Here is a 12,982-nt window from a genome sequence, read left to right on the forward strand (position 1 = left end):
TCACACCCACTTTTGTGACTTTCTGTTCCTCTTTTGGAATTTGGTCTTAGGGATATTGGCTTGATTTTCTTAATCTCAGTCATAGAAACTTTTATAGAGATTAGAAATCCTTAAAACATAACTTGGCTATGGACAAGGAAAAAATCAAAATACTTTGAAATGTTAAGTATTTGGGGAATAGTAGGCTTTTTCTCTCTGTCTCTCTCAAATACAGATATAGATATAGATATATAGAAATCTCTAGGCCGCCAGTCAGCTAGAAAGAAGCTAATAAAATGCTTAAGGTCTTATACTTTTTTTTAAAAAAATTATTCATCCTGTAAATCAGCGAATATCGAATATTTATTTAGCATTTACTATATGCCACACACTCTTCTTGGTTCTGAGCACACAGAAATGAACAAAACTGACAAAAATGTCAACTCTCATTCTAATGGAGAAAAGGAGATGATAAACATAAATATAAGAATGTTAAATGGTGATAAGTGTCATGGAGAAAAGTGAAAGAGGAAAAGAGGATAGGAAGCGCTATGGGGGATGGGTGCTATTTTTGTGGGGAGTACAATAAGTATCACTGTGAAGGTGATGTTTGAGTCAGAGCCTAAAGGAAATGAGGGAGTAAGCCAAAGAGATCACTGGGATGAGATTCTGTAGGCAGAGGGAACCACAGGTGCACAGCTCTGGAGGCAGTAGTGTTCCTGGCAAGTTCGAGGAAAGGCAAGCAGGCAGTGTGGCTGGAGTGGAACAAACAAAGTGGAGAGTCATAGAAATTGGGCAGAGAGGTAGCAAGGGAACAGAGCACGTAGGGTCATTGAAAAGACACTTTCCTGTGAGTGAGATGAATCTCTGTTGCATGCTTTAAGCAGAAGCACATAACCTAACGGGTTGCACTGTGTCACTCTGGTGATAATAGATTGTTCAGAGCAAGGATAAGGGCAGGAGGGAACCGACTAGGTAATATGACCATACATCCCTCTTGCCTTAGACAATCCCACTTTACACTTCTTATGGATTAGTTAAAAGGCAGTAATCCTCTTTAGGATTTGGGGCAAGGCTTTTCTGCCCCAAAAATGTTCCTGTGTGGACACCTCTGATAAATTACATGATCACCTTCAAGTTTAAAGAACATTGAGTCTGTCCAGATAAGAGATTATACTTGTTTAGGTCAGACTGGGAACCACACAGGAGATGAAAAGTGGTCAGATTCAAAATTTATTTTGAAGGTGTTGCTGAGAGAATCTACTGATGGACTTAGATGTTGTCTATGAATGAATGAAAGAAGCCTAGAGACCCACCAAGATTTGGGGCCTGAGCAATTGGAAAGACAGAGGTTTTATTTATTACTTGGAAAAGGTTATGGGAGAGGCTGGTTGGGGGGCAATGTCAGAAATTCAGGTCTGGATGGGCCAACATTTTGAAGGTTCCTGTGAAATCATTAAATAACAAATACTGAGCAGGCAGTTAGATAAAAGGGCTTGGATTCAGTGAAGACTTCAGGACTGAAAATATAAATTTGAGTGTAGGAAGGAGACAGATGTGATGAGTTAACAAAGACTCAATAAAGAAAAAATAATGCTATCCAGGAACTAAGCCCTGGGCCATTCCAACTTTAAGATGTGGAGATAGTGAGTAAAAACCAGCAAAAGAGACTGAGGAGCATTGGCCAGGGAAGCAAGGAAAAGCACAGAAAAGTGTCCTGTCCCAGGAGCCAAGGGAAGAGAGCGCCTCAGTGAATGGAGATTGCCCAGGTCAAACCTGTGAAAACATCTGGTAAGATGAGGAATGAGAATTGACCACCGATTTTAGCAGCCCAGAAGTCACTGGTGATTTTGAGAGAGGTATTTGGGTGCCATGGTGACAGAAAAAAAAATCTAATTAAAAGATGTTCAAAGAGAATGAAAGGAGAAAACCACAAAATAGCTAGAATAACAAAACCTTTGAGGATTATATTATAAAGGGAAGGAGAGAAAATGCACAGGAGCTAAAGGATAGAAGAATCCAAGAGTTTTTGTTAGTTTTTTGTTTTTATTTTGGTTTCTTTAAGTGACTGAAAGCAGCTTGTCTGTAGGCTAAGCAAAATGATTCAACAAAACAGAGAAAACTGTTGACGGAGGATAGTTAGAGGTGAGACTTGGTGTGATGTCCTTGATTGGAGAGAGGAGATGGAACCCAGGGAGCCAGTGGAAGGATTCAGTCTGGATATATCTTCAGGAAGACAATGACAGACAGAGAGTATAGGCATTAATAGGACCGTGAGAAGAGTGAAGGTCATGATGGCAACTTATGGATGGTTTCTTTTGATTGACTTCTTGTAAGATAAACATATGCATGTTCTTTCAGTTTGTAGGGGGCAATACCTGTCGTGCTGCTCTTCTGATATATACCTCCATGGCCAGCACCCCCATGCAAGAATTGTTTGCAGATTTAGGCTCTCAGTGATAGCCATGCCATGGTCCCATGGCTCTGTACCTGGGCCTGACACTAACCAATCCCTCACCTCAATATACCCCTCCTCACTGCAGTTTTCTGAGTGTCACTGTGGTTTGTCAACTGTCCAGAGGCATGCCAAACTGCTTTAGTGCTTCTTTCTTTTTTTTTTTTGAGACGGAGTCTCAGTCTGTCATCCAGGCTGGAGTGCAGTGGCCTGACCTCTGTTCACTGCAACCTCCACCTGCCGGGTTCAAGCGATTCTCCTGCCTCAGCCTCCCAAGTAGCTGGGATTATAGGCGTGCACCACCACGCCCGGCTAATTTTTGTATTTTTAGTAGAGATGGGGGTTTCACCATTTTGGTCAGGCTAGTCTCGAACCCTGACCTCATGATCCATCCACAAATGCCTCCCACAATGCTGGGATTACAGGCGTAAGCCACTGCGCCTGGCCCACTTTAAAGCTTCTTTAAAGGCATCTCTCCTGCCCATCATAAGGTACTGCATATTCTGCAGGTACATGATCCTCTCCAATGTATTGGAAGAATCTGAAAGATGGACACATAGGGCAATGGCTGTGAAGTCTGGCACTGACCTAAATACCTGAGCAGGTGCCGACTCTGGAAAAGTTGGTCTTCTAAGCAAAGGGACTTTCAGGAGGGCTTGTCATCCCCACTTATACGCAACTGAACGGGAAACTCACTGACTGGGAGGAAACCAGTTGTTTCCCCTTAATTAGGAGTCCAGAGGTGTGGATCCCAGTTCTTGCCCTTGCCATCATATTCTGTTACCATAGCAAAGTAACTCAGACCCTCTGAATTCCAGCTTCCTATCTATAAAATGAGTCTGGGCTAGATGATCCTTTATGCTCCTTCAACTTTTAGAATTTCGTTCCATACCTGAGTTCAGAATAAAAGCAACAAGATTAATGACGCAATAAAAGTACTGATCTTTTTCTAAGAATTTTGCAATATATGACTCCTAACAAAATAAAAATGCTAAGTAAAAGCATATATTCCTGGAATCATCAAAAAGGAGGAATTCAGATATTTGTTTTGAAACCAAGTGAAGAGAATCAGAAGGGTGAAGGGGTGGGAAGTGGGTGGATGATAGGAAATTATTTAGTAGGTACAATGTATGTTATGTAGGTAATGAATATCCTGAAAGCCCTGACTTCACCACTATGCAATCTGTGCATGTAACGAAATTACACTAGTATCCCATAAACATATGCAAATTTTTAAAAATTCAAAAGAAAAAGAAACTAAGTAATGTTAAATGGGAGCTTTCTCTGAAAAACTCTATTGATCTTTAGAAGTTACGTAAGGTACTAAAACTGTCAACCCACCTAGTGATTCACAGAGAGCATATTATACTTGCTATCTCTAATCCATAAAGAATATAGGTAAGGCTGGGCATGGTGGCTCACTGCCTGTAATCCCAGCACTTTGGGAGGCCGAGGCAGGCAGACTACTTGAGGTCAGGAGCTCTAGAACAGCCTGGCCAACATGGTGAAACCCTGTTTCTACTAAAAATACAAAAATTAGCTGGGCATAGTTGTGGGTACCTGTAATCCCAGCTATTCAGGACGCTGAGGCAGGAGAATTTTTTGAACCCGGGAGCAGAGGTTGCTGTGTGCCGAGATTGCGCCACTGCACTCCAGTCTGGGTGTCCGAGTAAGACTCTGTCTCAAAAAAAAAAAAAAGAATATAGTTAAAAAGTAATGAAAATGACAGACATTTCCAACTCCTGAGAAAATTTTATTTTTATATATAGGAAAAAGGCCTCATAATTTAATGTGTTCTCAGGTGCTAAATATTTGCCTGAATTTTTGCCTGAATTTTTTTTTATTTCCTGGTATTTTTTTAAAATGTTCAAATTACATGTTAAATGTATCTAGGAAAATAATTTCCCTAAGTCAACAAGAAAAGGTCGAATAAACTTCAGGTCTAACAAAGGCTTCTGCTGTTTAATATAAATATTTCTCTCCTTAATTTCATTGCTTATCAATCTCAACTCACCCTGAATAATTTCTGTACCTCTTGTTTATTTTCCTTTCAGATAGTGCTTTCTTTTGCAGATGTTATTTCACCAACTTGAGCATAATTTCTGCAGCCTACACTGCTTAAGTTGCAGATGCTTCCTTTGGCCAAGTCGAATATGCTATATGACTTATACTGCTTAATATAGAGTTGCTTGAGTTGAGGAAAATAAAAATAAATTTAAAAGACTTATTACAATGTAGATGTTAACAATTATGCTTTGCATATGAAGAGCATCCTAGAAAATTGTGATCAGTGAGGCTAAAGATTGAAAATAAATTTTGTTATGTGGGTCATGGATTAAGATAATATTAACAATGCTTTTCTACTTAATTTTCCTTATTACCAATGTCACACATTTGTAAAATGACTCACCATGCTGGTCCTTATGGATATAATCTTGTTCTCATAAACATTATTCCCTAGGCAGCTAAATTAATGAGTCACATTAAAAGAAGAAACAATGTAATAGCTCTCAGAGAAAGATGGGTTTTAGACAATAAACACAGTACATTCTGCTCCTAGGCTAAATATTACATCTGACTATTCCCTTTGGAATTCCCGAGAAAAGGAAGAGATTTGCTGCCAGAGCGCAGAATAAGAATCAGACACTAGCTCGTACTTCAGGAAGGTCACTTTCACTCCCCAGAGAGCCTAGGCAACAGCTTGAGCCTCTCATAATCCAATCTAAATTAAATGGTAGAGATGGCCTTCAGCCTTCCAGTCTGCCCATATTCTATGCATGGTACTTGATTTTCTTCTAAAATTAGATTGGATTCCCAGTCCAAACCCAGACAGGTATGGAATGAAAGAGAAGAAAAAATAGGGAGGGCCAGCTAGTTGAGTGGAACACCAGCAATGTTAGAAAGCTTTTAGAGGATATTTAAAAGCAAACAACCCCATATCTATACCTCATTTTATGAAAATGGTATGTCAGTCCCCTTTACCAATATACATAGGTACTCACACCAAATATCATGGACTGTGAAATTATTTCAAACAAAAGGAAATTTGACATTTTGGAGCATGAGAATATTGAAAATGTTAAGATTGAAAATGTCATTTAGAGAGATAAAAAGCAGTAGGAGATGTTCTATAACTAATATCTACATGACTTTACATTATATAAAGTGTTTGTGTATACGTTGTCTTAAATTTCATTTACTCTTCACAACATTATTGGGGTTTTCCTATCCTTCTGCTTTAGAAGATAGACTATATTTGATATTTTATAGGGTTTAAACCCTCATGTGCAGAAAGGGACAAATTTGGTATTTTGAATAGTGAGAGACTGTATTAGTTTGCTAGGGCTGTCATAGCAAAATACCACAGACTGTGTGGCTTAAACAACAGAAATTTGTTTTCTCACAGATCTGGAGTCCGGAAGTTCAGGGTCCACCTGTGAGCAGAGTAGGCTTCTCCTGAGGCTTGCAGATGATCACTTTGTAACTGTGTCCTCACTCGGTCTTTTCTTTGTGCACATACATCTCTTTACTGTCTATATTTCCTCCTCTTATAAGGACACCGGTCTGATTCGATTAGGACATATGCTAACAGTTTCATTTAAATTAATCACCTCTTTAAAAGCCCTATTCACCCCGGATGTGGTGGCTCATGCCTGTAATCCCAACACTTTGGGAGGCCCAGGTGGGTGGATCACTTGAGGTCAGGAGTTCGAGACTAGCGTGGCCAACATGGTGAAACCATGTCTCTACTAAAAATACAAAAATTAGCCCAGCATGGTGGCAGGCCCCTGTAGTCCCAGCTACTCAGGAGGCTGAGGTGAGAAGATCGCTTGAATCTGGGAGGTGGAGGTTGCAGTGAGCCAAGATCATGCCACTGCACTCCAGCCTGGGCGACAGAGCAAGACTCCGCCTCAAAATAATAATAATAATAATGAAATTCAGTCACATTCTAAGGTACTGAGGGTTAGGGTTTCAGTATATGAATTTAGAGGGAGGGGATATAATTCATCCCATAACAAAGATAGAAAGCAATCAAAATGCTTTTGATGTCGTTGTATTCCCTATCATATGCAATTGCCTAAATAATATTTAGCCACTATCCACTTTAATTTTGTGCCTCTGAGGATGGAGAACATGAGTCATGTAAACCAGCCTTTTGGCTTTCGGCTTCCATGTGCCACATTGGAAAAAGAATTGTCTTGGGCCACACATAAAATATACTAACACTGATGAATCAAAAAAAAAAATTGCAAAATATCTCACAATGTTTTGAGAAAGTTTATGAATTTGTGTTGGGCTGCATCCAAAGCCATTCTGGGCGGCATGTGGCCTACGGGCCATGGGTTGTACAAGCTTGATCTAAACCATCCTAGGCTGTGGCACTGAGCTGGCCTTGACTTCTCATGAAATGTGGGATCGCTCCAGCCAGTTTTTGCCAGGAATTTCCAGACTTCTACTCTAGGCAATAAGAAGAAATGCTCTAACTCAGTCCTGTTCATTTGAAACATAGTAAGAGCCACATGTATAATTTTCAGTTTTCTAGTAGCCACATTAAAAATTAGTAAAAAGAAACAGGTAACATTGAATTCAATATAGTTTATGTAACCAAATATATTCAACGTCATATTGTTCCAACATGTAATCAATATGAGTAATTATTAATGGGATATTTTATTCTTTTTTCATACTAGGTCTTCGAAATTCTGTCTGTATTTTACATTTATTTGCAGCACCTATCAATTTAGACTAGCCACATTTCAAGTACACAACAACTACATGTGGCTAGTGGCTGTGCTGGACAATTCACATTCCAATTCTTACATTTTAAAACATTTCCTGGGACAGTTGTTGTCTTGAATAGGAAAATCTAATTAAAAGCACTCCCAATTCAATTATACTTTCACTTGTGAAATCTTGTCATAGTAATAAGTTCATAATTATAATAACAATAAATTGTAATAACTTTCTTTGTTTCCTTTGGGATACCAGAGTTAAATTTTTGCCTGATTAATTTAGGGAAGCACACCTATCACGAAGAACCTGAACAGTCCTCAAGCAGGTGATTCGTGTATGTTATTCATTGACCTACAGAGCTGACATGTAAACATCTTTCAGAAAAAGAGCACAGTGATAACAGGTGCAGGGACCTTGAAATAATCCATTGCCCTCATAGTCCACCCAAAAAGAAAAATTTGTTATGTGGCTGTTAAATGTCCCAGACCTTTAGATTTTCCTGAGGATTGTGTCACCTACAGCCACATTCTCAGCCAGAACAAAGGAAACCCTCACTGCAGTATTCATGTCGTATTCCTTGGACCACTTGGAGCTCTTGCAATAATTCATGATAGTTCTTGACTCTGTCCCTGAAATTCGATAATTTTATCTACATGATCACCATAAAAACAGAAGAAAACATTAAGATACAACCCCAGCGTGTCTGGTCTTGCCTGGGGCTTGAATCCTCCTCTTTTGGTTGATGAATCTTGACTCATGTTTTAAATCAGCCGATAAATAAGATTTATTGAGTACCTATAGGTGGCTACTTCAAATGAAGACAAAGTCATTTATAACATATGACCCCTGTTCTTAAAGAGTCTAATAGGATCTACTAGAGTCAGGCCTTCACTCGCATAGATTACATAGGAAATAATTAAAGGCAGTAGAATGTCAGAGAAGGGATAAATCATCAAGAGAAAGAGTCACCAAATGAGACTTCAAGGAGGTGGTAAGGCTTTTTCTTAATCTTCGAATGAGCAGAATAAAGAGCATAGTGATTGAACGTAAACGTGGGCTGACACAGAGCACTGCCCCTCTGAAGGTCAGTGAGAAGACCAGCTTTCCCAGGAGGCAGCACATCTCTGTGTTAGGAATGGTGGTGAAGCTGGATGGATAGCATGCAGTCAATTTAAGCAGGATCTTAAAGACATGGTATGTTTGGATCTGATACCACAGACAATGCACAGATAGGATTTTACATGGCAAAATGGCATTTGAAGGTGATTTTCATCCATCATTGACAAAATGAAGAAAGAACTTATTAGAGCCAGGGAAAAAGAGGTACAGCACATTTGTGATGATCAATGAGTGTGATGACAAAAGTCTGGACATGCAATATAATTTAAAAATATATCAAAGGAGGCCGGGCGTGGTGGCTCATGCCTGTAATCCCAGCTCCCAGCATTTTGGGAGGCCAAGGCAGGCAGATCACAAGGTCAGGAGATCGAGACTATCCTGGCCAACATGGTGAAACCCCGTCTCTACTAAAAAAACAAAAAAAAATTAGCTGGGTATGGTGGCACACGCCTGTAGTCCCAGCTACTCAGGAGGCTGTGGCAGGAGAATTTTTTGAACCTGGGAGGCGGAGGTTGCAGTGAGCCGAGATTGCACCACGGCACTCCAGCCTGGTGACAGAGCAAGACTCTGTCTCAAGAAAAAAAAAAAGATTAAAGGAAAAGGTAACAAGACTTTTTAGAAGATGTGCTCTCTGGGACTGAGAAATAAGGGAAGAGCCTCAGAGTTGTGTCTGAGGAACAATTCTGTAGTGTGCATTTTTAAAAATGAAAAGCCCAGGCTCAGCCTAACTAACCATTCATCTATGCCCCCAACAACTTCACACTTGGTTCCATAGATCCAAGTTCCACATGAGTCAGGATCCCTGAAGGACATACTCCTATTAGCAATGGCAGTTATAAAGGAAGTGAGAAGTGGAAATTAACCTCTGTGTTTCACTGGCAGTCTTCATCAGAGCAGAAGTGGGACAATACAATGTGGGGAGAACTGGACAACTCATGACAAGTGAAAAAGCGGTCCTGACATCTATTGTGGATTTTGCTTGTCTAAGATGAACTCATCTCTTCCCTCCTTCAACTCTTCTGTCTAACCTTGTCAAGTTGCTGCAGAAAAGAAACATGCTTCTTTTTAGTTGGATATAAGTTTAGGCGATCTATGATAAATCATGTCAAGAATGATTTTGACATACTTCTTGGTCCTGGGCAGAGCCATAATGATGATATTCTAGAAACAAGGTTCAAATCTTCCCACACAAAGATGTGTACCTGTCAAAGCAGTGAAATGGCCGACAGGACTCTTTCAAGCACCTCTAAAGCATAGGAGCTGGAGAACAGACTTAGGGGAGTGGGACAGAAAATGAAAAAATCCAAGTAACAAGCAGGAAGAAACCTACAACAGTGGGTAGTTGTCTGACAGGCACATACAGGTGGATGGAGGATGCTGTTATGTGAACCTAGCAGCAAGATACAGTATGTTCAAATAAGCAATGTCAGGGGGTCTGAGAGCAGGTAATAGGGACCCCAGCTCAAGACCTTGAGTTCAGGCACAGCACTCTGCATACTGGGGAACTTGGAGGGAAAGACAACATTCAAAAGACAGCGTCACAGGCAGAAGACCAGGAGACATTCGGGAATGGAGAATGAGACAGAAGATGACTATTAGAACTGAGGAACAGGCAGGGTTTTTTGGTCTCAAGAGAACAATGCCAGTGACTCAATTACTAGAAATAAGTATGAAGAGGACAGACAACACAGCTTCCTGGACAAATGGATTTATTTATTATTAAGATAAAATGTCTAAGATAAAAATTTATCTCTAACATTTTATTAATCGTCCAATCCTCTTCTATCAATTATTTTCTTAAAAAATTATATTATCAGCCGGGCATGATGACTCACACCTGTAATCCCAGTACTTTGGGAGGCCAAAGCGGGTGGATTGCTGAAGCCCAGGAGTTTGAGACCAGCCTGAGCAACATGGCAAAACTCTGTCTCTATAAAAAAAATACAAAAATAAGCCAGGTATTCCCAGTTACTTGGGAAGTTGAGGCAGAAGGATCACTTGAGCCAAGGAAGATGAGGCTGCAGTGAGCTGTGTTCGCAATACTGCACTCCAGCCTAGGTGACAGAGTGAGACCCCACCTCAAAAAAAAAAAAAAAAAAAAAAAAAATCATACTATCTGTTTAGCTTTATCTTTTTTAATTTTGACTACATTTTCAAGCAGCCATTTTTTCTGTCTGAATTGTTCCAAATAGTTTCCAGAGAAAGGAAGACAGGTTGTTGGCTAAATACCAAACTGCATCTCATCATTAGAAGGAAACACACCAAATTTCATTTTTCTCCACCTTTATCAAGTGCAGATTTTTGTTTCTCATCCAGAAAGTTCTATGTAATCAGGGCAATGCTAACTCCGGTATAAATGACACAGAAACTATTAATAGATTATGTCTGTGATGAAACTGAAGTAGAAAACAGAAGTGTTCCGAAAAGAGAAGTAAAACAATGCAAGGGGGAAAAGGCAATATATTCTGCCTTCCAAGTTAGATAGCTATCTTTATGAAAGGACATATTTCAAAAGCAATACGAAGTCTTTATGGTGCTCTTACCTACCTATATTTGAATTTGGGGGATGCTTCACCTGCTTATTAGTGAAAGAAGAAAGAATACACTTAGTAAATTAAATTAAATTTTTTAAAAACTTTTTTTTTTTTTGCTCAGAACCAGCTCCACCAAAATCACTCTTCGCAGTGAACAAAACCCAGACTTCAGTGACTTTGCTGTGGGTGGAAGAGGGAGTAGCTGATTTCTTTGAAGTTTTCTGTCAACAAGTTGGCTCCAGTCAGAAAACCAAACTTCAGGTACTGTACCTTTTGATCTACCTTTTCTCAGTTAATTTTAATTAAGGCTAATTATCTGGGCAAAATAAGAATCTTCTATTTCTTTGAGCTATATCAAATGAAAACTGTTTATTTGCTCTTTTGTGTTTCAGGGATAGAAACTAACAGGATGCTTAGACCAAGCCCACAAGTTGTTGAGAACGTTTATCTTTGTCTGTATCGCCTGTTCCTAATTCATAAGCCACTCCAGGTCAGACAAAGGAATAAAGGTCATAGGCCATTGAATTGATCAAGGGAAGGAAGACCCTACCATATAAAATATAATTTAACAAATATGAACCAATTTCCAAATATATAAAAGGCACTGTATAGAACACACATGATAGAATCAATATTTGCCTTCAAAACATTTTTATATGGTGTGGACATTGCATAAGTATAGAAAAAAAGTAAAGTAAAATATAAGCACCAGAAGAGAGGTCCATATTATCAAGAGAATTTAAAAGAAACATGCATATCTAGTTTGTAAGCAGGACAGTCTTGCTGCAAAATGAAGACCGAGAGAAGGCTGTTGCTAAAGTTCTAGAATTACAAATGGCAGATATGATAAACAGAACTGTTCACCAGGTCAGAATGAATGCAAGGAAAGAGATGAACCTGCAGTTCTAGGAGTGGCAATGCCACAAGGAAAAAATATTTCACAGCCAGAGGTGGAAGGAAAAGGACAGATTTGTTAGGGATTTTACATAATACAGTGTGTAGACTAATACTGTGAACATAAGTAATTGATCTTTTTTAAATAATGAAGTTCATGAGATTGAGAAGAAAAAAGGATTGCTGGGAGTGCAAATCTTTTCATATTGAATGCTAAGATAATTTGCTTTGATTCCTTTCTCCTTTTGAGATTCCCTTCTATGAATGTATCTCTTGTTGATTTGTACTGAACAGCTGAATTTTCCCTATTCTAAGAATCCATTTGGAGAATAACTGCTCTGCCAATAATGGATTTTCTTCTCTATAACTACAGTGATGCCTTCCTTTAAGAAAACAATGGTTAGTTAGCTACTTACTACAACCGAGTCCTGTTAGCAAAAGTCTTTCCTTAGAATAATTCTTTTATAGAATAGTGAAAGGGAAGGAAGTGGAAGAAAATGCTGATGGCTGTCATCTCTTTATGCAAGGGTGTTTCAAAATCTTATTTTGAAAAAGATGCTGGTTCATCTTTTGCTATTGTATAGTAGTACTTGTCACTGGTCTGGTCATGGGTCCACCAAGTTAGCAACTTTCTTGACTCAAGAATAGGTTAATGCTAAATGTTTCTTAGTGCAGATAGTTGCCATGTTTTAGTGGATATTATATAAAAGCTAAGAATACAGACAAAAGAGTAGTGTCCTTAATATATAAAGAATTGCTACAAGTCAAAAAGGTAAAGATAACAACCCAAAACAAATATTTCATAGGAAAATAAATACAGAAGTCTCTTGAACAGATGAAAAATTGAGCAACCTTACTTATGGTTAAAAAAATGCCAAATAAAACTACAAAATACAATTTTCACTAGTAATAATGGAAAAGCTCAGAGTTTGCGAATGTATGGTGTTGGAAAGAATGTAGGGAGGCAGGCATTGTCACGCATTGATGCCATAGTTGAGTAACTTGAAAAATGCCTATAGAGAACCATTTTTCAATAGCTTTCAAAATTTTAAATGTGTACTTTTTGATTCAGCAATCGAGATTTTAAATGTACACTTTTTGACTCAGCAGTTCAAAGAATATGGCACTAGCAAAGAATATATGTGTATGTGTACGTTCACACATACATACAAATTACATGCATACATTGTGTGTATATATGTATGTGTGTGTCTCTATATGTACATGTGTGTGTCTTCCCAAATTTGTGAAATGATGTTCATTGTAG

General features: G+C 38.8%; 1 protein-coding gene across 2 annotated transcripts in view; it reads left to right on the top strand.

Annotated features, from left to right (window-relative positions):
- PTPRO (protein tyrosine phosphatase, receptor type, O) overlaps positions 1–12,982 on the top strand; it is a 283,195-nt gene that overhangs the window by 214,465 nt on the left and 55,748 nt on the right. For both annotated transcript variants that reach the window (XM_011990820.1, XM_011990821.1), the window contains exon 13: positions 10,943–11,082. In XM_011990820.1, coding sequence (XP_011846210.1) covers positions 10,943–11,082 — 140 coding nt within the window. The remainder of the gene's footprint in view (positions 1–10,942; positions 11,083–12,982) is intronic.

Source organism: Mandrillus leucophaeus, unplaced genomic scaffold (assembly GCF_000951045.1).
Source record: "Mandrillus leucophaeus isolate KB7577 unplaced genomic scaffold, Mleu.le_1.0 Scaffold383, whole genome shotgun sequence".
NCBI classification, from domain to species: Eukaryota; Metazoa; Chordata; class Mammalia; order Primates; family Cercopithecidae; genus Mandrillus; species Mandrillus leucophaeus.